Here is a 27482-nt window from a genome sequence, read left to right as displayed (position 1 = left end):
AGAAAACTTTCAGATGATTGTTTCTTTTGAAAACTGCTTGTATATATCCTTTGGCCACAGAGTTATTGGAGAATGGTTCTTATCTTTTAGATTTGTGTTAATTTATATCTTCAAACAAAACCGTTTAATGCCTATTCCATACTTTTCCTTGTATATTGTTCTGGTTGTATTGCTTTTATTTCTGCATAAACTTTTAAAAATATAATTGAAATAATTTATTTCTTCTATATTGTGCTTTATTAAAAGACACCTTTTCTTGAAGGATTTTTTTTTAAGTGAACAGGGCCATTTGTTGGTCATATTAGGGTAGTGTTAGCAAACATTTATTAAGTGCCTTCAAAGTGCCAGCTTCTGTACTAAGTGCTGGGGATTCAAAGAATGGTTGAAAACCATTCCTGCTGTCAAGGAACTCGGAATCTAACGAAAAAGACAACATTCAAACAACTTATGTACAAACAAGCCATATGCATAACAAATTGAAAAAAAAATAAACAGATGAGCAAGGAAAGTATTCCAACCACTGAAAATGCCCAGATTTGGGGGATAGAGATGTCTTATTTGAGGAACAACAAAGAGGACAGTGTCTTTGGATTGAAATGATTTGGGGGGTTTGTAAGGGTGAGGCAGCTTAGATATGATATAAGAAAACTGAAAAAGGAGGGGTAGGCTTTATGAAGGACTTTGAAGGGCAAATGGAAGATTCTTATTTGATCCTATAGTAATAGCACTAGAGTTTATTGAGTAAGGAAATAACATAAATATTCACTTTAGGGAGATCACTTTGACAGCTGAATAGGGGGTGAAATGAAATGGGAAGAGATTTGGGACAGACAGGCTCACCACCTGGCTATTGCAATAGTCCAGGCTGAGACAGTGAGAGCCTACAATAGGGTGGTGGCAGTGTCAGAGGAGAGAAGGGGAAATGTGCAAGAGATGTTATGAAGGAAAAATCAGTAGACCTTGGCAACAGATTGGATGGGAGGAGGAGTTGAGAGGTAGTGAGGTATCAAATATGACAACTAGGTTGTGACCCTAGGTGACTGAGAGGATAATGATAGAGGAGTTTGGAAGGAGTGAGGGTTTGGGGAAAAGCTAACTCATTAAGTTTTAGACATGTTGAGTTTAAAATGTTTCATTGGATCAAGTTGTCTAGTAGGAACGAAGATGGAGGTCAGCAGAGAGGTTAGGACTGGATAAGTAGATATGAGCATAGAAATGATGATTGAATCCCCTGGAGCTGTTAAGATCACCAAGTGAAATAGCCTAAATGGGGAAGAAAAATGTCCAGGACAGAGCCCTGTGGGAAACTCAGTTAGAAGATGTGTGCTGCTGGATAAAGGATTCAGCAAAGGAGACGGAGAGTGAACTGTCAGAAATGTAGGAGGAGAAGCAGTGGAGAGTTGTGGGAAGTGAATACCACAGAGGAGATAGAGATAGACTCACAATAATGTCAGTCTACAGAGGAGTCAAGAAAGAGGAGGACTGAGATCTGGCAATTTCTAGATTATTAACAGAAGAAGGCTGAGATCAGAAGCAGTTGTGGAGAGAAAAGTGGAGACATCTTGTAGATGCCCTTCTCCAGAGCAGGTAGACAGGGAGAGAATGAAGAGCAATAAGAGATGGATGACAAAGGAGGCACTCAGCTGGGGAAGAAAAGGGATCATGTATGTATGCATGGAGAGGGGTTAGTCTTGGCAACGAGAAGGGCCACCTCAACATGTGAGAGAGGAGTGACAGGAGATGGTGGCAGAAGGCTGGCTGATTTTAGATTAGGTGAGAAGTGAGACCTTGGTGAATAGCTTCAACTTTTTCAGTAAATGATGAAGCAGAATTAGTGTGTCTTCTAGTGGGTGTATTTGCAAGAAACATTAACTTTGAAATCAGAAATACCTGGTGCAGGCCTGTTGCTGCTGATCAGTTAGCTGTATGGGATTGGGCAAGTCACTAACCTCTTGGGTTTCAGTTTTAATCACTTCTAAAAATAAAGGTAATAATATTTACACTTATCCACCTAACAAGACCATTGTGAAGATCCACAGAGATAAAGTATGTAAAAATGTTTTGTTTTTTTGGTTTTTTTGCCCATAAGCCACTATATAAAAATAAAATGCTGTTATTATTATTTCCAAGTTTCCACCAACCACCTTGGGTCCAGTGGCCACCACTTATTTAAAATTCTTCCTTGTAAAATTTAGTTCCTTAGGGGCAGAAAGTATTTTGGTTTTGACCTTATTAAAGAGGTTTAAATTTAAATGAGGCAACATTTTTGTATCCTATACCTAGAATTACAATCTGAATCATTTATAGTCCATGTACTCATGGTAATTCAGATGATGCAACTTTGTGTTCTTTTTCATGCTGAAAAGCCCATTTTTATAATTCTTTTTAGTGCCTTAAGGGTTTATAGTTATGGGAATTTTATCAGAACAATTAGCTATAGCTTATAGATTCTCTGTTTGGATTATTACTTGATAGTAATGAAAAGGTGAACTCTTTCCCTGCATCAGTATATGCCAAATTAATTTTGGGTTGGGTTGTATTGAATTGGGTTTTCCCTTTAGGTGCTTTTAACAAAAGTGATTTGGACTTGGAGTTTGCAGATTGCTTTTGAAGTAGTTGTGGAAACTTTAAAATTCCTGTGTTGAATTCCATGGAACTGAATCCACTGTTAAAATTAATAATTACAAATATACGTATCTGATTTTAAAACCAGGGTTTTAAAGTAATATTAAGTTACACAAGATTTCCATAATTATATTAAATAAGAATCCAATTCAACAAACATTGAAGTACTTGCCATATGCAAGACACTGTGCTAGGGACTAGAAAATACCAAGATGGATTATATATGGTCACTGATCCTAAAATAGTTCATAGTCTGATAGAGGAAAATAAGTTGTACATAAATATAATATACAGCAGAATACAAAAGGTCATCAAAAACATTTCCAAAGTACTCTGAGAATACAAAAGGGAAGCATATAGTTTGATCTAAGATAAAAATAGGTGTCATTTTGTTATGTTAGAGGTCCTCAGAATCAAAAGATTGAACCCCAGATTCATCACCAATATCCTGTTTTGAAGTTTTTTAAATATTTCAAGTCAGCCCCTAAACTCTGTTCTCAATTTAGGAAATCCCTCTTGAGTGATCTGTAGCCTCTAGTATAGGGATAAGACTTTGGGAAGTCATTGGCCACTGACTAAAACTGCTTCATTCTTTCCCATCTCTTCCCCAAACTTTATAATATACTGTCAGAGTTGCCAAAGAATTAGTCAGAAATGAAAGATCTCAATCTCATTTGTGACCACTTACTATCTGCCTAGGACATCGATAATCACTCACTAGACTATAGCCTTTATTCTAGGAGAATATTATTTCCTTAAATGCTAAAGAAATGTGCATTCCTTTAATAGTTCATTTTCATTCTCAGTAACTGAATTCACAGGTAATCTCTGCCACCACAGAAGTCTGTGACATCTCTGCCTTACTCTTTGGAGGCTAGTTTCTGTTCCTGTAGTCTTTAGTAATTAAAATGAAGTTACAGTTAAAACGCAAGCATACTTCAGATAGAATTCCAATTAGGCTTCCAGTCACATGACTCAGAATTTTAGAACTTGAAGGAACCCAGGAGACCCTCTAGTTCTTCATTTTACATGAGGAAACTAAGGCCAGAGAGGTCACATGCCTAAAATCACACTCCCCTTGGAGAGAACAGACCTTGTATTGTAGAACAAAACATGGAAGAGCTTTACATCCTCTCATAGGGCATTGTTGGTAAAGCTGAGGCTATTCCCTAGTGAAGATGAGAATGGAATTTAACATTCTTCATTCCTTAAGAAAGAAGTTTGTCCAAAGGAAGGCCTTTCTTCTAATATGTATATTCAGGGCAGTATTTTTGCTATAATGCTTGCTCCTTACTTGTCAGAATGATGTACTGCCTATAATTGCAGTTAGTGTTTCCCTTTAGTAATAGAATTGTGGCTAGTAAAACAAAAGACAAATTCAGGTAGGAAATAGATGATGGAGACTTGTCTTGACTTAGCTGACAATCTCTCCATATATGTATATATTAAATTGGGAAGGTAAAGAAAGAGTCTTGTCATAGTTATCCTGTGACTTTTGCAGGTTTATTTAAATTGAAAATATGAAAATCCTATATGAAATTTTTTCTGTGTGCAAAGTGAAGTAAATAATGTTTCTTGATAGCTAATAACAACTTGTTGGGCAGTAATACAGAGAGCTAGTAAAAATAGAACACTTAGGTCATGGATATAAAGATTATAGACATATATGTCATACTACATGTGTGTGTATATATATATGTGTGTGTGTATATATATATAGTAATGAGATTATGGCATTGGCCTATATTTTTTAGTGCATTCATGAAGTAAAAATTGACCTTATTTTTTTTCTTCTGAATTATTGTCTTGTTTCTTTAGAATAGAAAGAATGAGTTGAAGGGGATGTGTAGGGCATAGGGGTTAGCTAGAACCCCTTTTGATACCAAAAAAAAAACGAAATTACATTTCAAAAGCCAGTGTTTTGGTTTGTACTTCATTTTCTGGAACAGATATGCATGTCATCTGTTTTAAGATTATTAGAAATCCCAAGGGACTGTTTTGCAGTGACACACATTGTGTGTCTAAGCATCTAAAAATGAATAGGCAGTTGTTAAAATTCATTTAAAATTCTACCACACCCAAGCCAGCTGTCGTAAATTAGTTTGAGTTTGATTACTGTGTGATTTTTTTTTTACCTTGTCATATCATTGTCCATCAGAGACAAATTATCACACAGTGATCAAAAAAAGGAAAAATAAACCATAAGCATTTGTTAAGCACCTCCTGAGTGCGATATACTATCCTGAATGTTGCGGATACAGAGGCAATGAATGAAACAAGAAATCAATAAATAAAACTCCATGCTATAAGTCTAGAATTCTCTAACATCCTGTTTTCCTGGAACCTATCCTACAGTTTATAAAAGTAGGTGTTAACCATCTCCTAGGAAAGAGAGCCCAACTATTTCATCAAGAACAGGTCCTACAAGCTCAGTTCCTTTTTTTATAGGGTCTCTAGACTGGAAGGACAAGTGAATGCTCTGTATGGATTTTAACAGATTTTATCTAACTATTTGAAAACTTGTTCATGCTATTCTTGTGGAAATTTGTGAAGCAGACAGTTGTGTAATGTAGTTAGATGGATTCACAACTGGTTGAAAGATTAGACCCAAAGACTAGTAATTCATGCCTCCATGTCACCTTGGAAAGTCCCCAGTGGAGTGCCAGAGAGGTTGTGCTCTGTCTCTCCTGGAAGATGCAAAGCAATATAAGATGGCAGTACACTCAGAAGCCACTAGGTGGCGCAGTGAACAGAGTGCCAGGCTGGAGTCAGAAATTTGGCTCCAGACACTTACTGGCTCTGTAACTCTGCTTGCTTCCGTTTCCTGTTCTGTAAAATCAGAACGTTAATAATAACACCTATCTTACAGGGTTGTTGTGAGGATCAAATGAGAGGGAATCATTGTAAAATATTCAACACAGTGGCTGCCAAATAGAAATGTATATAAAGTTAGCTATTCTTGTTATCAGATTGTTATTATTCAGATAGCCCAAAGCTAATTTTTCTCTAATTCTATAATGACCCTTAAAATAATGTAATTTTAATCATGGACTCAGCATGATATGTCTAAGCTATTAGGAACAAAGTCTTTAAGATAACAACTTTCATACTCAAGGAGATCAAAATATGTGGTGAGCGAAGAAAAGATAATAATGGCTTAATTCATTTTATTGGCTCCTTCCCACCTGCCTATAAATGTGCTCTAGTCTCATGAATACTTAAAAAAAAACCTTCTCTTAACCTTTTACCTTCATCCCTTTCCCTGATGAACTTTATGGAAAATTTTGTCTAATCTCTCTCAATCTCTCTCTCCCTCTTTCTCCCTCTCCTTCGCCCTCTCCCTCTCCCTCTCCCTCTCCCTCTCTTGTACCACCTCAACCCAGATAAATCCCAAATTATCTCTGAAGTGTAAATCCCCCTTCCAGGCTCCAGGCCCATTTTTCTCACCTGCCTCCAGGATTTTACCACCTTAGGGTCTGAACACTTCAAACTAAACATGTCTACAGCCAAGCATAGTCATTTTCTTACCACCTCTCACCCATGAAGGAAGGCTTCCAACCCCTTGTGAGGCATTGAAGACTCTCTACAGTCCCTCACCTCTCCTAGCCTTACCTTCCTCATGTCATTCCTCACGCCCACTCATTCTATTTCAGCCTCTCTCTCTACTCCTCTGCCATCCTCTTCCCCCACTTTACTTCTTGAATTCTTACCCATCCATTGAAGCTCACCTCACATGCTGCCTGCCTCCTCCTATGCACTCTTCCCTGCTTTCCCACTCATTCAGGACCTTTAAACTTTGCATTGCCCTTTGCTTTCTACCTCTCTAATGTGTTAACATGTAGTGTTGCATATTATACTCAACTATCTTTGTTATTCCCCTGTTGGACTACAAACCCCATGGAGAGTGTAATTTTGGTTTAGTGTAAATTTGGTTAAAATTTTATATATCTAGCAATGCCAAATAACAGGCCTTTAATAAATGTTTATTTGGATTATATTTATTAAGCACCTGTTATGTGCAGTGCAGAACAACTTGGTGCTTAAAGAGACAACCTTAAAATCATGAAGACTAGATAAAGTCCTGCCTCAAATCCATACTGATTGTGTGATTGTGGACAAGCTCTGTCCTCCCATCCTGGCACCCCAGGCAACTCTCTAAGACTGTCAATTGCAGAATAGAGTTGAGGAGTTCCCTATGCCAGTGGAGTCAGAGGTTTGGTCCAAAAGGCAGTGCACAAGGCTTTTTGTTAAATAGTGAGGTTACAAAGATAAAAAATGGCAATTCCTGATAATAATCTGACACCCCTTCTAGGAGCAGAGAAGGAAAGGATAGAACATGTACACAGATATGTATTATATAAGGCCTAGGGACTTGCCAGGATTGGATTGGAGAGGGGCAAAAGAGAAATATAAAGTATTCTCAAAATAGAGGCCCTTGGAGGAATTCATCAATGGGAAAAGGGGCAGACCAAGCAGTAGGCATTCTGGGTTAAAAAGGCCTCAGGAGGAAGGGAATATGAAGGTGGGGGTGTCAAGGAAGGCTGGAAAATCAGTTGAGCTAAAGGTGGAAGCAAGATGATGATTTTGAATAACAGAGTAATAAGGCAGAACCTTATAGGTATCACTGACTATTCATGTAAAAGCCAGAAATCCCAAAAATGGCATTTTGAGTTCATGGACTAGCTACTGGTCTAGTTTGGCAGAAACACATTGCACAGGAAAGGAAGTCATATGAAAGAAGGCAAGAAAACTAGGTGGGAATATAGGTATGCATGTCCTTAAATGCTATGCCAAAGAGTTTATATTTATCCTAGAGGTGGTTAGGAGCTGCTGAAGGGACTTGATCAGGGAAACAACTTGTTCAGACTTTATCAGTTTCCCTCAGGTGGTGTATACATTATTTCATAAAAAGGTGAAACTCCAGTACTAGTGAAAACACACATACTCACCTCCCCCTATCTCTGTGCCCCTTCAATGCTCTACTGACTCAGACTAAAACACCAGGCCCCAACATCCTCCCCTGCCCAGAGAGAGTGAGTGACTTGCCAAAGGTGATAGTTAAATGGCAGAACCAAGATTTGAAACCAGGTCTTCAGAGTCCAAATCCAGTGTTTTTTTCTATTGAGTTATAGTTTCAATGCAAATAAAGCTGTTTTAAGCTTTTTGTTAAATCTTCATTATTATCTTCATTTTTGGCACCTTGATTGTCATGCTTTTTTCTCCCAGTCTTCCTGTCTGTGTGGTTATGTGAAAATTCTCCTCAGGCTTCATATAAGTCTTATTTGAGAAAAAACCAAAACTATGGTGTATGGTAGAAAGAACCTTGAACTTGAAGTCAGAAGACCCGAGTTCAAGTTATGGATAATCTGAAGAAACTAAAATTGTTTCCTTATCTGATAGTTAATCAGCTACCTGTAATAATAGCCAGTGTATTAATTACAAGAGGAGAGCTTCTAATGCCATAAGACATGCATGCTACTCTCAGAATATCAGCTCCTTGAGGACAAAAAGTGTTTTATTTTTTACTTTTTATCTTCAGCACCTAGCACAGTGTTTTTCACAAAGCAAGTGCTTTTTTTTTTTGTCCAATAAAGTAACCATTTATTTACAGAATAAAAAAAATTTAAAACCCTGAAGGAGATGAGAACATGCATAAGAGGGAGGGGATAATTACAGTGGTAAGTTGGGTTTTTTCAATTTGTTTTTTTCTTTAAGAAACTAAGATTGTGGGGGGCAGCTGGGTGGCTCAGTGGATTAAGAGCCAAGCCTAGAGACAGGAGGTCCTAGGTTCAAATTTGGCCTCAGACACTTCTTAGCTGTGTGACCCCGGGTAAGTCACTTAACCCCTATTGCCTAGCCCTTACCATTCTTCTTCCTTGGAGCCAATACACAGTATTGACTCCAAGATGGAAGGTAAGGGTTTAAAAAGAAACTGAGGTTGAAAAAAGTCAACACACCCAGAAATTTGGACATCTTGCACCCTAACCTCTTTCCTATAATTAAGGAGTCTCTCCAACCTGTTTTTTTCCTTTCCCTTCCCTTCCTCCTCTCTAGTTCCTTGGCTCTGTAGTTGTTGATTGCTTAGGGAGAAGTGAAAATCTTTTGTTTTCAGAGGGGTTTCAAAGTACATTTACCTGACTAAGACCAGTATTTGCTTCATTTCTGCCACTATAGCTCTGTGACTATATATACAAGTCACTTCAAATTAAGGTCTCATCTTTTTCATGTGTAAAATAAGTCAGTTGGACTTGATGAGACCCATGGAAGAGGGATGTGACAGGTCCAGGCAAAACCAGGAGGGAGTGAAGATTGACTGGCCTGTACCTTTCTCAAAATGGAAGCCCTGGAAGGAATTCACCAGTGGAAAAGCAAAGCAGAGGGGCATTCTAGGGGAGAAAGGCCTTAGAGGCTAGTGGAGGTAACAGGGTGAGGAGAGCCCAAGGTGTGAAGGAAGGTCCAGGTTGAGGTGATAACTGGGGTACAGGGGCAAAATCCAGCAAATCGGCCAAGAAGGGAATTGAGGTTGACCAGCTTGAAACCCTCCCATCTCGGAAAATTAGCTACCATTTTCATAAAGATCTTAACATACCTGACCAATATTTGCTTCATTTCTGCCACTAGAGCTCTGGGATGACATTCAAGTAACTTCTATTTCAAGGCTTTGTCTTCCTCATCCGTAAAATGAGTCAGTTGGATTTAATGAGGCCTTTAATGTAATTTAACAAGGGAATGAAATAGTTGAGATAATATTTCTAAAAGATATTGAAGCACAATACCTGGCATATAGTAGTTGTGATATAAAATCTCATCCTTTTCCCTCCCCTTTCTAACATTCCATGATTCTGTAATCTTTGTGGTTTGATGAGCAATATGAATAGAATAGAACTTAAATCAGGAATAAAAAAGATAATCCTTTACACGAAAATGCAGAGTTTTCTAATAGGTTATTCAAGTTTTAAAAATATAACAGATCCTAGGAGTTGACTTCACCCGAGTTTAAAGAAAAAATTTTAGATACTTGTTGACATTTATATTCAGCAGCCAAGAATTCCTAGACATTACTACCCCAGCATCCACTTGTTCCTCTAGAATTGGCCCAGTATTTATCCCTGCTTCAGTGGATCCAATGCAAAGTTTAGGGATAGTTCATTAGCTTAAGGTTTTTTACCCCTTAATTACCATAAAACATCTCATTTCAAACACCATTTCCCATCTCTCTTTTCCAAGACTTAACTTACTTTTCATTAATGCTACACATTCCATACTTCAGGACTTAATGAAGGCAGAAAAAAAAATTCTTAAGGACTACAGAACAGTCTTAAGGCCCATTAATCTAATTGTGGGCCTGTTGGCTGTGGGAATGTAATTAACTTAAAACTTGAAATTAACTGTCTTTTTTTTTGTTTTGTTTTGTTTTTATAAAGACAAACTTGGGAAAAATGTGGGCCAAATAGTCATTCTGGAACTATGTTGCCTTCCTTAGACATTAAAGGCCTGGCATGCAATTCTGAACTGAATGACCTGAGAACTTTAACAAGCCTTTCTCCTTATGTGTGGCAACAGAGCATCGACAGTCTGCCAAAACAGTTATGATTCTTAGATTCCCTTTAAGGAAATAAGAGTTTCACAATCCTGAGCTAAGTCTCTACATAGTTTATTCTGCCTTAAAATACTTATTCCTCCATACTCACAGATGTTAAAGAAGACCCGCTTTTAATATTCTAAATTTTTTTTTGTCTTTCTGTTTCTTTCCACAGGAAAACGGGCCTTACTATGCGTCTTATCCCCCATCACCAGATCTATGACCTTCCATCTCATATTACTGCTGGTTTCCAAGGATAACTCCCTCTTCATGGCCTGCTGCCTATTGAATTGAAATTCATTTGTGCTGTACAGAATTCAGAGAGGATCTTTTGTCCCCACCTTTCTGATATTTTTTTATTGACAGTATATTTTCGGGCACATAAACAATCTGCAAATATTAGGTCACTATGCACTGTGTACCACTGTTTTAAATTTCTATATGCATATTTAATGGGAATACTGATATTTCAGGATAAAATGAAGGAGAGCAACTTTCAAATGTCTTAAATTTCCAGAAAAGACACCAGACTACTGGACAGTCTGCCAGTTTTAATCGTATTGTCACCATCATATTGAAATTTGCCCTGGGTACTGATCTATTTGTAACAGTATACAGTCAGGCTACATGAATCAAATAGGTACATTACTTCCAATCCTATTGCATTGTTTACTTCTTATATATCCAAATACTCTAGTTATGACAAAGAAGAGTGGTTTGAAGCTGAAAAATGTTAGAATTGATTTAAGTGAAATTCTAGTATTGGACAAAGAAATTATTGAAATGTTTAGCAGAACATGGGCTGTGTGGACTTAAGGTGTCAGGCTTGTATCCCTGAATTAGATGATTTGTAGGGGTGCTGCTATTTTGTTCCTAATAGTACGATAAAAGGATGTCTTTTTTTTTCACTCTTTTTTATAATCATAAGCGTGACCTCTTTAAAAGATCCAGCTCTTTTAGGCCTCGTAAGTGAATAAGAGCTACCTAACAGTTAACCAAGAATTTAATAAGTGTCACAGGAGGAAGAAATTAGTGATGTACACTTCCTTTTAGAAATATATCTATACACTGCCCTCTAACTATGGCTGATTTTGTGTGACTGTCACTTATAATACTACCTTGGGAGACCTTGTTTTAATTATTAGACCTTCTGGCATTGCCTGCTTCTATAAGGAGGGTGAGCAGACAGGAAAAGTGTGATTTGGGGCATCATTACTAATCTTGCTATTTGTAACTCAGGCTTTACCTTAAAGGCCTGCCTAGCTATAAATGAGTATAATTTCACCTACCTCATGAAGATATGAGAAGGTGTAGTATCTGGAGAAGATCTCAAATATCTTTGAGCTACAGGTGCTAAAAGAATGTGAAGTGATGTGACCTCTGGTTGTAAGTTACCAGTAAAATTGGTGGGAGTGCTAGAAGACTTCTCTTATCTCTGACTCCCTGTACTGTTTCAGCCTTTCCAGAGAAATATAGCTTTTGGTGCATAAGTCCAGTTCTAGCACCTCCCACCCCTCGCTTTGTCCAAAATTCTTTTTGCCCATTGATGATAGTGTCAGTTGGAAAAGCATTGAGGGGGAAGATTATTCTTATTTGAAAATAAATTATCATTGACATTCCTAATGCCCCTCAATATTTTAGCACTCGCTCTTACCCCTGCCCCCCAGCCTTATGCATACACATACAACAATCATTTGTATCTGGACGACTGTTGTAATGTGCATAGGCTGACCAGAAGTGTGATCTGAAGTACAAATTCCTTTACCTCCTAAGGATCCTTTTACTCTTTCAATAATACTCTTATGTTCCAGTCAATTCCCCATTTTGTAAAGGAATGCAACTTATCTCCCAAGTACCAAAAGAGTAACTTTAGGGTAAATTAGTTATGGGATTGGGCAAGTCCCTTCCCCAGTGGTTATTATTAAAGAGTTTAGCAAGTAAATGGCATCTTTTTTTTTTCTTTTTCTTTTTTTTTAGGTGAGAGACTGAAGTATTAGTCACTTGTTCATAGGTTAGTAAAAATAAACAACAAACCAAAAGGTTTGTGACTATTGGACCAAAGCAGAGTTCAACATGTGTTGGCAACCAGTTAAATGTAACTTTCACCTTTCTCTTTTATAGTCATATTATAATTCCTATCAAAAAAAGACTCCTTTGATCTCTGGCCTGGTCTTGCCAACCACACAAATTGAAATAACTTCAACTTTTAAAAGAATCATTGAGACAGCCTTCCTAGTACACTGTCCTCATAGAATCTTCTTGGATAGCATTGGAATAACTTTTCCACAAGGGGGTATGAAAATCTACAAGCATTTCTATATTAAAGAGCTTAGCTATCTTGAATCAAAATCTTCCCTTTTCCTTTTTTTTCTTTTTCTTTTCTGTAGGCAGTATAACAGGCTGCTTAGAGTGAAAATACTTGTATTGTTCTTTGAATTGAAGCTATGTTTATTGATGTCTGTGTGTCTGTATGATTATTTATATTTATAATTTAAACAATTGCAAATGTGCTTCAGTTATGGGATGGCACCCCTTTCATCCATCCAGTAGTTTTAAAAGGGTATTTATTGCTGTAGTAATATTGAAAAAGCTATTAGGGAATACTTTTTTAAAATCTACATATATAGTACTTTCAGTGTGCTATATAGAGAGAAAGTCTGTTATTCACCTTAAGGATTAGGTCATTGAGGTATGTTATACAACCAAACTCATAATAGAAATTTGATTGATTGGTTGTGACAGTTAAGATGAAAATTATGTACTTCCCAGTGGGACCAGTGTGATCTGTACAAAACACATTTAATGAAGTTATTTCATCTGACTGAGCTTTTGGAAAGAGCAGAGTGACCTTACAGTGACAAAATGATCAAGTAGGGTACAGTTGTCATGTATTATTTGGATGAAGATCAGATAGGCCAGATAACACAGATCTTCTGTTTCACAAACAGTCAAGGAGGGATGAAAGGACAGCTGGGTACAACGGTTCACCAACAGCTAATAGTAATTCAGAGGATGTCAAATTGATTAACAAAATTCAATTTTGGTCATTGTGAATGCCAATTAAAGCTGTAGACATGACTTAAAAACTTTAGGTAAATTAATTCATGCATGGCACCCAGGAGTTCTAAAACAGCAAAGAGTTCTTTACTATCTTCATTTATTTGAGTTGCTTTGAACCAAAGATTTTTTACAGGTAAAATACTATGTTAGAAAATTCATTCCTAAAAAATCTTAGGCACAGTGATCCAAATTAAATTTTTTTCTTTCTTTAAATTCCAATTTTATCTAGCCATGTCCTATTTATATTGGTGCCTTTTTTTTAAAAAGTCATCAGAGAAAGAAACTTCTTATATTTTGAAAGTTATCAGTAGGAATTCAACACAGATGTTAGGGGGAAAATGTAAATTTATTATAAAAATTCTGATGTGGCTAAAGTTTACTATTGGGAGAAAGATCCCTCCCTTATTAGAGGAGTCAATTATTGTAGTAAAAGAACATTGCTCTTCTATTTTGTCTGTTTTCAATTCTTTGGGTTCTTATTTTATTCAGATTATGGGAAATAGTTTTGTCTTTTTATTGTCAAATTCAGAAGAAAAATAAGAATATGAAGTATTAAATGTCAGCTAAAAACTAGCTGTGACAGTCTCCCTTTAAATTTTGCTTGTATGTATGTATGTATGTATTCTATAATATGGGGGCATGTGTCACTATTTTTCAAGATGAAAATAAGAAGGAATGCTTAGTTCATAATTCAGTCAAATGGACTGCAGTTGTTTTGATCACAAATGGAGATCATAGATCAGTCAGTCAAACATTTATTAATCATCTTCTGGGTGCTGGGGATAAAAAGGCCAAAGTGAAACAGGCTCAAAGAGCTTATATATATATATATAAATATATATGAAATAAATAGAAGGTCATTGGAAGGTGGGAATCCTCAGGATATGCTTTTATCCTAAAATTACCATCAGGAATTACCATAATAAAGATTCACTAATGGCCTTTGGTTCTATAGATGTTAAGTACAGCCCTTGGATACTCCTCTAGGTTTGTTCTTTGACCTAAATTTTGAAGAATGAAAGATGTTATATGTAAGCAAGTCTCACCACAACCTCAAAACCCCAACTATAACTGGCTCTTTCATGTATACTTTGCAAGTGCTGTCCTACGGCCAATATATGAGGGATACAAAGCAATAGATACTATGCTTGCCAACACTTCTCATTAAAACAGCAGGTGATACTTGGTGATATCGGATGGGAATAGTTAGCTTTGGTTTTTTTATGCTTTCCCAAAGAACATTTCCAAGGTTGACTGTTGCAAAGAGAAACAATTTGTGGAAGGGCTGCATTGAAGAAACATTATAGACATGTTTTTGCTAATGCAAGTCACATAGTAAATGTAACTACTGCATACAATATTTCTGTTGAATATTGAAAGCTAAATACATTATGTAAACACACAGTCACACTTTTGTTTGTAATGATTTTTGTTAGTATAAGCACACAGTCAGCACAAACTAAGCCAGGACTTTCTCAGACCAGATCTTGCTGATTAAAATAAATAATTCTGTAAAATCTCGAACACATGTAAATCATTTTAATTACTGCTGAGCAATGGAAACCTAAGGGCTTTATGTAGCTGGTATGATTTAAAAATGTTTATTCAAAATTCAGAAAGCCTTTCCCAAGGTTTCACATTTAAAGATATGTTGTTCAATATGCTTTTCTTGATTTGAGAATTTTTTTTGGTTTTGTTTTAAACTGGGACTGTATATGCACTTGAAGAATGTGGAGAACCAAGAAAAAAGTGGTAACATTCATTCAGCGAATAAAAATGTAGAACATTTTGTTTTCTCCTCTTTCCATGCTTCTATTCTAATCAATAAAGCCTGGCATAAGCAGTAAATAGCATGATGAATTATAAGAGGTTTCTTAAAATATAAATTATATCCATTTGCCTTGTGAAAGCAAATTCCACGTATGTAGCAAGGATTTTTTGGAAACCCTGGCACAGATCTTTTAAAATATATGTAATAGATGCATTCCAGAAACTTGCCTACTATCTGTCTTCATATGGAATTGTTTACTGATTTATAGCCATTTAAAAATATTGACCCTTATAAGATATTAAAAACTTGCCATATGCCAAAAACCATATTTAAATAGAAAGTCAACTCAAAAAAAAAAAGTCAACTCAATTTCTTTTCAGATCCAAAATCCATTGATTGTATGTTTCTGTTTAACAGTATACATTTGGGTCGTACTTGACCATTTTAAAGACACTTTAACATGATTATTCCTTTGATCTTCATAATACTTTGAAGAAGGCAGAGCTCATGACTGACCCCTTTTTCTATAGATGAAGAAATTTGTGGATCATGTTAAATGTATTTGAGTTCAAGTAAATGTTCAATGTTTTGGAAATTCAGGCACTTTGACTTAGATTTTTGTATTTTATCATGCTACTTTTTGAGTTATGGTGAAATAAAAATACTTAAACTATTGCTAGACATAGGTGAAAGACCAACAAGAGAAGGGGAAAAGGATTTAGGATCATCTGAATTACGGTGTATGTCATCTACCCAGCAGTTTTAAGATAGTAGGATGTACTGGATTGCAATTCAGAAAATCTCAGTTCAAATCCCTGTTTGGCCAACCTAGCATCTATGTAACCTTTAATACTTCAATTCACTTAAGGGCCTCAGTTTCCTCATCTGTAAAAGGAGGGAGATGATCTAAAAGTTCCCCTCAAACTTTAAATCTCATGTTTCTAACTTTTGTTATGTGCAAAGGTGGGAGAGCAGGAAAAGGAAAGGACAGGGGTGTCAATTTCTCCATATACCTCAAAAGTTTTGGATGAATTTGGCATTTTTTGCCTTGCAACCTAGTACCTTCTCCCTGAACCTCCCCCATAGTCCTCTACATAACCTTCTATTTGTACATTTTATTAGGAAACCATAACCATGAAAGAGTAACTTTGTCATATTACTCTACATTCTGCACAATGTACTAATGGCAGCTTTCATTCTGTTGTGGGTAGACATAAAAAAGGAAAAGAAAGGAGACGGAGGGAGTGGGGGGAGAGGGAGAGAAGGTGCTCACATGGACACAAGGTTGAGAAAGAAGTTCAGTCAGGAATAGAGCCAAGAGTGGAATGAGTAAACAACTGACTTGGATATTTCCTCAAAATAAAGGTTCTAGGAGGAACTGGCCAATCAAAAGATAGGGGCGGGAGGAACCAAATAGGTCCCAGAAGGTAGTATGAATGTACCAAGGAGATTTTGCCCCTTCAATGCTCCCAGGCCCCCTGGCAGGGACTGTGCTGAATTTTGGGAAAAACTCAATTTAAAGGTCCTTTCTAGGCAGGTAGGTGGCTCCGTGGATTAGAACTAGGCCTAGAGACAGGAAGTCCCAGGTTAAAATCTGACCTCAAATAACTTCCTAGAGGTGTGACTCTGGGCAAGTCGCTTAACCCATATTACCCAGCCCTTAGTACTCTTCTGCCTTGGAACTAAGACATAGTATTAATTCTAAGAAGGAAGGTAAAGGTTTAAAAAAAAAATTCCCTTCAATTTTTTAAAAATTCTTGTATTTCTGCCATTAATAAGCCTGGTGTTTCATCAATTGTTTTGTTATCCTCAGTGCTTGTAGGAGTCACAAGAAAACAGCAAGGCCCAGATAGGAGCCAAGTTTAGATTTTCCAAGGAGCTAATACTGGGTGGGAGCCACAGCGATGGAACCCAATCCATGTGGATTCAAACCAGAGAACCAGAGACAATGTCAAGTTAGACTGGGAAATAATCTCTAAGGTTCCTTCCATCACTGATCTAGTGATTCCACAAAAATTACATGTCACGTGTCATTCAGCTTATTGTCTGAATCCGCAATTGTTATTAATATACATATCCCTTTCTATTTCTTAGAAATCTGTTTTTCAGAACAGTAAAAAGGTCTTGATAACAAAGACTAAAATATATCAGTTTTAGCTCTTGGGTATTAAGATGAATGTCTTTATATGCTCAAAATGTTTTTGGATTAATTGCAGTTAATATTTATTTCTTAAGGAGCATAAATCCAAATTACTGGCAGAAAACTGCAACATTATTTTAATGTAAATTTTTAAAATGCACTTTTGAAGATCTTGGAAAAAGGGAGAAAATAAGGATTCCTTGTCATCTCCCCACAGGAGCAGCAGGGGAACAGAGAGAAGGGCTCTTAAGGAAACATGAACCAAATTCAGATTTTTCAAGGAGCTGAATTATTCCTAATGAAGGACCATAAAGTCCATGAGAATTCAAACCAAAGAACCACTAGTACCATTGCCAATTTATTCCCCTCAAAAAAAGTGCAATATTTAGGTGGATGAAAATAAAATAACAAAGAACAACAACAAAAACACTCAACTGGATTTGAGTACTAGAAAGCAACCCCAGAGGCCCTATAGGCCACCTTGTATTTATAAGAATCCCTTGTTCAACATACTTTATGAGTGGGGGCAGCTGGGTAGTTCAGTGGGTTGAGAGCCAGGCCTAGAGACAGGAGGTCCTGGGTTCAAATTTGGTCTCAGACACTTCCCAGCTGTGTGACCCTGGGCAAGTCACTTGACCGCCTTTGCCTAGCCCTTACCACTCTCCTGCCTTGGAGCCAATACACAATATTGACTCCAAGATGGAAGGTAAGGGTTTAAATAAATAAAAAAAAAACATAATGAGTGATGACCTAGATTATGCTTAGCGACCTACAATGAGATAGAACCTTTTAAAGCCATTCATTCTCTCTTTGGGTGGCTCTAATTTGGGTGAAGTTTTGCTTTATATAAAATTGAAGCTTGCCTCTTTGTAGTTTCTACCCACCACTCCTACTTCCACCTGATGGGACCATCTGATAGCCTTTTAAATGTTTGAAGGTGAGTATCATATCCCTTGTCTTTTCTTTTCCACATGAAAATTCCCCAGTTCCATTAACCAATCTGCATACTACATGAACACAAGAATGTTTATCACCCAGTTTGCCTCCCTCTGGACCCTCTCCAGTTCCCTAAAAGGTGGTACCTGGAGCTGGCCTGATTTAAGTTGACTGTGGTGATAGTTTCCCTGTATTCCACCCAGAAAACAATCTGGCCATGTCACTCTTTCCTTCATTCCACTCTAGTGGTTCTCTGTTAACTCTAAGATCAAATATATCTTCCTCTACTTTGTATTTCAAAATCAAAAAACTGAATGTTGTGACATGATAAAGAACAAGAGAGACCCCAAAGAAGAGATATGAGAAGATTCCTCTGCCTGTTCCACTGCAGATTTTGAAATCAATGGGCATAGGACATTACACGTAACATCAGAGTAATTTAATTTATTGGTGGGTTTGAATAATTTTTTCTATTTTTTTTTCTTTTAAAAAAATTACCTGGGAAGGGGAAAAGAGTTAAAGAGAAAATCTAAGCATCAGAACCAAACATTTAAATAAAAATATCTAAGGATTTTCACAATCAGGCCCAAATCTACTTTTCCATCCTAATTATACATTTTTTACCTTCATGTGCACTACAGTCCTCCTATGTGATAATCCATAGCCCATCTCTGAATCTTGACATGAGCTGCCCTGCCATGCCCTGTAGTACACTCCCTTCTCATGACCACTTCTTTTTTTAATTGTTACCTTCCATCTTAGAATCAATACTGTATATTGGTTCCAAGGCAAAAGAATGGTAAGGGCTAGACAGTGGGTTTTTAAGTGACATGCTTAGGATCACACAGCTAGGAAATGTTTGAAGCAAGATTTGAACTCAGGCCCTCTGATCTCTAGTCCTGGCTCTCAATCCACTGAGCCACCCAGCTGGCCCCTCACTACCATCTCTTAAAAATCTCAGGCCTCTAAAGGCCTTTTTTTAGATCTGTTTGCATTACATAGATACTAATGGACCATGCAGGTAGCCCAAAAGGTATTCATGACCAACCCAACAGCTTCTCTAACCAAACTTCTCTCTAATAACATCATTTATACCATTTCTAGCCTACTTCCTTTTCTACTGGGACCTCTACAAGTAAAAATTAGAGCCCTAGACTTGATGTCAAGAAGATCTGAGTTCAAATCCTTCCTCTAATACTTCATGATATCATTCTGGACAAGTCAGTAATCTCTTTGAGACTGAATTCTCTTATTTACAATAGTACAATAATAATAGCATCTACCATACAGGGTTGTGAAGACTAAAAAATCTCTTTATTGGTTAACTTGATAGGTTTCTTGGGACCACTTATTTGAATAAGGTTATAAAAATCTTACCAGTCTTGAGAAGAATTTGTGAATTGGTTTCCTGAGAAAATGTGATGTCTTCTTACAACCATTCTTTAGCAAATGGAGGAGAATTGACAAGTCCATTTTTAATATAGAAATGTTTCATGTAATGATTTGTGATTATGAAATCATACAGAGAATAGAATATACTGAAGTTATATCTTGAACGAACTTAGTCTTAACAGATTCCACTCTTAACATTTTAATTTTGCTTTAGGGATTAATATAGGATACCTTAAGAGGTGAGCCCTTAAGTTAGAGTGGAGCCAGGGGAGCCTGGAGTCAGAAAGAGTCATCTTCCTAAGTTCAAATCTGGCCCTGCACTCTTCCTAGGTGTGTGACTCTGGGCAAGTCACTTAACCTTGTTTGCCTTAGGATTTCATCTGTAAAATTAGCTGGAGAAATAATGGCAAACCACTCTAGTATTTCTGCTAAGAAAACCCCAATGGATGATGGAATACTATTGTTAGATTTAAAATGGTTGAGGCCTTAAACTGTAGTGAGTTAAAATGGTGGAAGATATAAATTGTGATAGATATAAGAGAGGGTGAGTAAATTTGACTGCAGAAAATATGTTTTCACTACAGTGTCTTGGTTTTTAAATAAAATATAAGGTGGTCGCCAGGGAAATATTCCCAATTATTCAAATACCCAAGTCAACTGGGTTTTATAGAGATTTTTAATTAATAATATAATGAGGAATTAGAGAAAAAGTAGGAAAGGAATAATTATGAAGGGCCTCAAGCCAATATGGCCTAGACCTGAGTCTTAAGAGAGAGAATCAGTCAGTCAGTCTTTTAACACTCACTACAAGGTCTGCCTAAACAAGGATTCTAGTGACACCAGGCCAGCTCCATCTCAGCTGACTTCACCAGAGAGCCTTCCAGCCAGAGACTGTTCCAAAAGGCCTCTCTCCAGAGCCTCCAGAGGGACAGAGTCCCCTTAGAGGAGCTCCAGCGAGACCTCCTTAGAGATTGTCCTTCAAGAGCTTCCCTTCTCCAGAGCCTCTCTCAAGAGATTCTTCCCAAGCGATCCTCATCAGAGATCCTCCAAAAGGATTTCTCCAAAAGTATATCTCCTCAAGAGATTCTGCTTTTTCTTATATAGGGGTTTTTCTCTCATGTCACCTCCCCTAAGTCCCTACATCTACCAATCACTGTAGACGCTTTCCAAAGGACTGCCCATCTGAATTCCTGCTAAGTCGACAAATCTCCTCAGTAAGTCTGAACCAGTGAAAACACAGCTGAGTCAACTAATCTCATTAAGACAAAACTTGCCCAACCCTTTTAGGTACCTAGCATCTCATTGTATTAATTCTAAAAACAGGCCTGGCTCAAAGAACTCCTTGTCCCACCATAAGCATGGATCCAAGTACTTTCTTTGTTTAGCAAGGAGTTTTCTCCCCTAAAGCAGTCTTAAGTACGGTTGGAGTAGAGGTCCTCCCATTTCTGATCCTGGCGAGTTCACACATCAAAATGGGGAATGTTTCTCAGTAGGGAATTTGTTCCAATTAAGAATTCCCCGATGGGGAATTTTTTAACATTCATAAGTCTGAGAGATTTCAAGATTTACACTATTGTGCTAAAAGGAAGAATAAAGTAGAGGAATTCCATGGAGACTGGAACAACCTCCAGGAAGTGATGCAGAGCGAAAGGAGCAGAACCAGGAAAACATTGTACACAGAGACTGATACATTGTGGTACAATCGAAGGTGATGGACTTCTCCATTAGTGGCAATGCAATGTCCCTGAACAATCTGCAGGGATCTAGGAGAAAAAAACACTATCCACAAGCAAAGGACAAACTGTGGGAGTAAAAACACCGATGAAAAGCAACTGCTTGACTACAGGGGTTGAGGGGATATGACTGAGGAGAGACTCTAAATGAACACTCTAATGCAAATACCAACAACAGGGAAATGGGTTCAAGTCAAGAACACATGTGATAACCAGTGGAATCGTGTGTTGGCTATGGGAGAGGGAAAGGTGGTGGGAGAGGGGGCGGGGAGGAAAAGAAAATGATCTTTGTTTCCAGTGAATAATGTTTGGAAATGACCAAATAAAATAATGTTTAAAATTAAAAAAAAAAAGAAAGAAAACCCCAATGGGGTCATGAAGAGTCGGACACAACTGAAAAATGACTAAACACCTTCAAAGATGGATAATCTGGAAATTACCGCAATTAGTCAATGTTTTCCTGGGGGGGGTTGTGTCTGTGAACAACCATATATTCATTATGTGGAATTCTGGAATGCAATTATTTTCTTGATATCTAATATTTGATTTTTATGTCAGGATGACTTTAAACTAGAAAAAATAAAAAGGATGTTGAGGGATTTTTTTTTAAAAAAGCTTTTATTGATAACTAATCTATTGCAACAACCTGAGAGTAATAATAATTATATTTAGACCTAAGGTAGGATTGGTGTGCAACTTTGCTATTCAAAATTAAGTCTTTGAGGACTGTGCTTTATATTTAGATATTTTTGGGTCATTTAGTCAATGTTTTACCACTTCTAGAGAAATGCCAACAGCTCAATGGGAATGGGATCCATGAACCTAAAATCAAGAACTAAGGATGTTTTATCTTATTATACATGTGTCAATGCCCTTAGGCTCATGCCAGGAGGACCAGTTTTTATGCTTTTGTAATCATGTCTCTGCTTCCTCCTTTCGTAGCAAATCTCTCTAAGCATGGCAGGTAAAGCTGTAATTTTAAAAAATATATAATGGACCTTCTTGTTGCAATACTCCAGTACTTCTGATTTATTATAATAGGATATAATTATGTAATTACTGTTCATAGTCATTTCCATATCCTAAATAATTAAATAGATGAGTATTTGGACTTGTCATCTGCTTGCTAATAATTATATATTCCTATGTAATTTTGGGGTCCTTGAAATAAATCTGTACATAGAGCATGCTCTGAAATGCAAGCAAATTACACAAGAGTTACCTTGAATGTGTCCCTATTGTTTTGGAGATATTTAAGAGCAGTGGTTTATGTGTGTGTGATATCTATTCCATTTGAATGTGGTTAGCAACCAAATACACATTAGACAACTCATTTTATATACTCTGCTTTCTGTATGCAATTTGGAATTACCATATAACACCCCAGGTCTTTGGTTAGAATTGGAATTAAAGTAGCATCTTTTAAGTAAATTCATTTGTGTAGCCATTGAACTTGGGTATAGAAGTCATCTACTAATAAACACTATTATTACCTTTGCATTTCTGTATAGCATCTGATCCTCCTAAGGAAGAAATTAATTAAATTTAAATGAACACAAGAGAAGCATAAAAAGACAAAAAGAAAAGAAAAAATCAAGGGACTTAATGGAATTAAACTAATCATATTCCTATATGGGAAAGTGTTAAGTAGGCTACTTAAGATATCTATGATACAAGAGGTAACTAAGTTACCTAAGGTAATAAAGGGGAATGATGGGGTTAAACTGATTGAATTACCACATAAGGTCATAACTAATATACTTAAGATACCTATTATACTTGAAATACCTAAGGTACTCAAATTACTTCATGTATTTAAGGTACAGAAGATACATAAGAACTTTATCATTATTAGGACAGTGAGTAGAAGCATACATAGATAGAGAGTAGTTAATTAATTATGATGAGATGATATTTTTCAAAAGTAAAACAAAATCAAGACATAAGAAAGAGGAACACATTGGAAAAAAAGAAGAGAGAAAATAAAAGATAAATTATCTCACACGAAGAAGCACATAAGAATCAATACAGAGGAGAGGAACATAGGGGAGAGGGGATAGTGGACAGTATTTGAACCTTACTCTAATCAGAATTGGCCAAAGTGGGAATAACATTCATTTTCAGTGACCTATAGAAACCTATCTTACTCTACAGGGAAATAAGCAGAGAAGGAATAAGTAAAGGGTGAGACAGACAAAAAAGGAGAGTAAACTCAGGGAAGTAGTAAAGAGAAACAAAAATATTTGTGAACAGGGAAAGGTGAAATGAAAGGAAGACAAGGATAAAGGATAAATAGGGAAAACAAGATGGAGAGAACCACATAGTAATTATAACAACGTAAACAGGATGAACTCACTCATAAAATGTAAAATAATAATGGAGTAGATTAAATACCAAAATCCCACAATATGTTGTCTATAAGAAACACATTTAAAATGGAAACATTCACTAAGCAGGAAAATGTTGTACGTAGTAACAGCATTAAAGTACAATGATCAACTGTGATTTAACTATTATCAAAAAATGCAAGAATTCAGAACAACTCGAAGGGACTCATGATGAAAAAGTCTATCAACTGCTATAAAAGGAACTGACAAAGTCTGAATGCATATTGAAACATGCCATTATTCATTTTATTTTCTCCATGAATTTTTCTCTAGTGTAAGCAATATGTGTCTTATTTCACAACATAATTGAATATGAAAATGTATTATGTGATAATAGATATACGACCTATATCATATTACCTGCTGTGTTAGAGAAGGCAGAGAGGTGGAAGAGGGAGAAAACAAGGATCACAAAATGTCAGAAAATGATTATTGAAGATTATACTAATTTATAATCTGGAGGAAAAAAATACAGGATGAAGGATCCTTCAAAGTATCTAGTAAACTAGGGGTAGGGACTTGATGGAGGTTGCTAGTTCCTTTCATGTTAGCTTCTTTCCAGATTCTTATTTTTCTTTTAGCAATCTAAAATGGAGTTTGACATTGTCCATCTTCCCTCTCAAAGCTGGATGTTTCTAACTAATTGATGTTCCAATAACCATGGAACTGAAACCATAAAACCTCATGGGTTCCTTTAATGATTGTGCCATGTAGAAACTTAAATTCTCTGAAGTTCCAAGTACAGATTCCTAATTTAAGGTTTCTATAGTTCATTAAATTGTACTGAAATATGGTTTGTCTAGAATTATAGCACAGACACCTAAGAGTCCCTACAAATAACCTGAACTAGAGAATCAATTCTTCTAGGAGAAGCCCCTGCCTTTAGAGTTGCTCTACAAATAGGTCTGTTCCAGAATGCCCAAGAGGAGATGTTTTCAGAAACCAGATTACTGCATGAAATATCTGAGCCCCAAGATAAGAAAAGACTATTTATCCTTATTTCTCATTCCTTCCCCATGCACTGTTGTCTCTGTAAGTCCTACTTGCCCAAAAGGACTACCCCCAACAAACACTGTCAATGCATCATTCTCCTAACTCGCCTCTCATACTATTCTCATCATGATAGAACGTCAAGACTTCATAATGAAGTGTTTAGTTCTTTCAAGTATTTGTCTCCTAATGTGTCAAACCAAAGAAGCAGATAAATTTGATGATATTTGATTGGCATATAAACTAGTGATTCATTAAAGAATTTCTCAGTGAATCAAAGATTGGAGTTGAAAATAAATTGATTCTCTATCACCATAATTTATATGATTCCATAATTGATCCCAATCTGTATTACTGCCCCATTTTGTATGATTACTCACGTCATATTTCTTTGTGCTTTTATCTATGAGCTAAGTCTAGACATTCTATTTTCCTGCTAATCATCGTTCTATTCTTGCCTCAAGGAAATCTGTTATGCTTGAGGGATGCAGGTGGACATGAGGGAGTCTCATTTGGTATCTTTACACCACCAAGCTATCTTTCAAGGATGTCTAGTTTGTTATCCAAAGAAGTGTGAGCCACCAACTCTAACACTGTAGGTAAATTTAAACAATGAACTTAGTCACAGGAGAGAAAGAAGGGATTGTTTCCAGCCCCTCATTCCAAATTTATTTTTTACCCTCATTTTCCATCTTAGAATCAATACTGTCTATTGGTTCAAGGCAGAAGAGGGGTAAGGGTTAGGCAATGGGGGTTAAGTGATACAGGTGGGAAGTGTCTGAGGCCAGATTTGAACCCAGGATCTCCAGTCTCTGGGGCTGACTCTCAATCCACTGAGCCACCCAGCTGCCCCCTCATTCCCAATTTATAACCAGTCATGTCATCCTCACTCCCATGATGCTCAAGCCTAGTAACCAAGTGCATTGTTTTCCCTATCTACCCAACTCTATTCTTTGTTCTCTTGTATTCCCCAAAATTATATTAAGGCTGGTGAGCCCTACCTTGTGATCTTTGGCCATTGAGAGGCCACTAACTTGATTTATTTCTTACTACTAGCCTAACTAATAAATTGATCATGCTCAGACCATTGTCACTCAATTTACCTTACTTTTCAAACAGAACAGCTGTGAGCATCAAAAAAAATGTAAATTAGTTCCAAAACTTTAAAGCACCATGGAAATTTGGCCTACTGTTATTGTTAATTAATGAGGTATTTGCATTTCTTCTCAGACAATTAATTTTTCATTGGTAACAGATGGTTGTCTATTCAGATCTACTATATACCTCTGTTTCCCTTTGAATTGTCTTTAACTTTAATTTCATGATTCACAGCCATAAACAATCAGTGGAAGAGTGTTAATGTTAAAAAACAAAACAAAACAGGTTTTTATTTCAAAGAGAAACTCAGACTAAAAGTATTGCTCAGTTTCCCAGAGGTAATTGCCCCATTTGTCTTTTCCTGTTTAGTTTTCAGCACTTTGAACTCTACTGTGACTCTTCAAAACGTAGGTATTAATGGACTTTGATGAATTGTCTATCCAACTGCATATTACAGAAATGATAATAAGCATTCTACATCTACTTGATTTTTCTAGCATGGTTAGGCTGAACTCCTTTAAATAAGGACCTAATTTAGGAGGCTCTGCGACATTCTGGAATATGAAGGAATCAGCACAATATCATTGGATTCTGCAATGAATGTGTTCCATAATGGTGGCAAACACCTTTGGTGAGCATATGACTGTTTTATGCCTAAATTTCTAATAACTAGAGAGTTCGTGATAAAATTATCTGTGGTTTTTGTTTTTGTTTTGTAACCTTTAAAGCATTTCATTTCCCATTAGGCTATATTCCTTCAGACTTTTCCATCATGCCTCAGAAACTTTTCATCATGAAAGATCATGTTAGCCTGAAATCACAGCTTAGAAACACCTTTGCCACCCTTTGAAACTCTTCCTTCTGATTAAATGGCTCCTCTCAGAACCTCTGTTTAAGGAGTGTGCCCAAACCAGTTATGCCTTCATTTCCCACTAGGTTTCACTCCTTTGGACTTTTCCATCATACCCTCCTTTCCTGCCTGGTACCTGCTTCCTTTCAACAACCAGTGTTTACACCCTGCTTTTTGTCTTCATTTTATATGTTGTCTTCCCCATTCAAATGTAAGCTCCTTGAGGGCAGGGACTACCATTTTTGCTTGTATTGGTGTTCCCAACACTTAGCACAATTCTAGGCACAAAGAAATTGCTTAATAAATTCTTGTTGACTCATTGACACCATATATCAGTTATTATTTTGTAAGGCATTGTACTCGGTCCTAGAAATACATAGTATTTTGATTCAGGTCTAAATCAGGCCAATGCACTGGTTCAGATAAGGATTAGAATATAACAAGATGCTTATAGATAATAAAATATTTAACAATGAAGTTTATTCCAATAGAAAAGAAATATAAATTACTAATTTCAGAATGATTCTAGTTTCTTCCAATCCTGCATTTGCCAGTATAGCAAAGCTTTCCAGAAAGACATCTTATGAGGCAGTGAAAACGCCATAAAACCTCTATTTCTCAGGTGACAGGGAAGTCATGCCAATCACTTAAACCTCAGGACCCCACCCCCCCAACCAATCAATAAGCATTTATTCCACACTTACTAGGTACCATTAACTGTGCAAAATGGTGGGGGGATTAAGAAAGACAGTCTTTGCTCTCAAGTAGCATACATTCTAATTGAGGAAATAGCAAATAAATAAGGAGGTACCTATAAGAGACACATATATGTAATGTAAAAATAATCTAAGACAGAAAATAGTTGATAAGAGATCAAGGAAGCCTTCCCACAGAAGGTAGAATTTGAGCCAAGTCTTA

General features: G+C 36.7%; 1 protein-coding gene across 3 annotated transcripts in view; it reads left to right on the top strand.

Annotated features, from left to right (window-relative positions):
- The window catches only part of GDAP2 (ganglioside induced differentiation associated protein 2), a 73178-nt gene extending 58122 nt beyond the window's left edge, over positions 1-15056 (top strand). For all 3 annotated transcript variants that reach the window (XM_007485277.3, XM_016429114.2, XM_016429115.2), the window contains one exon: positions 10383-15056. In XM_007485277.3, the coding sequence (XP_007485339.1) occupies positions 10383-10430 (48 nt within the window). In that variant the 3' untranslated portion in view covers positions 10431-15056. The remainder of the gene's footprint in view (positions 1-10382) is intronic.
- The last annotated feature ends 12426 nt before the right edge of the window (positions 15057-27482 follow it).

The sequence above is a fragment of the Monodelphis domestica genome, chromosome 2 (genome assembly GCF_027887165.1).
Source record: "Monodelphis domestica isolate mMonDom1 chromosome 2, mMonDom1.pri, whole genome shotgun sequence".
In the NCBI taxonomy this organism is placed as follows: Eukaryota; Metazoa; Chordata; class Mammalia; order Didelphimorphia; family Didelphidae; genus Monodelphis; species Monodelphis domestica.
Note: the sequence above shows the minus strand (reverse complement) of the source record. Positions and strands in the feature narration are given on the sequence as shown.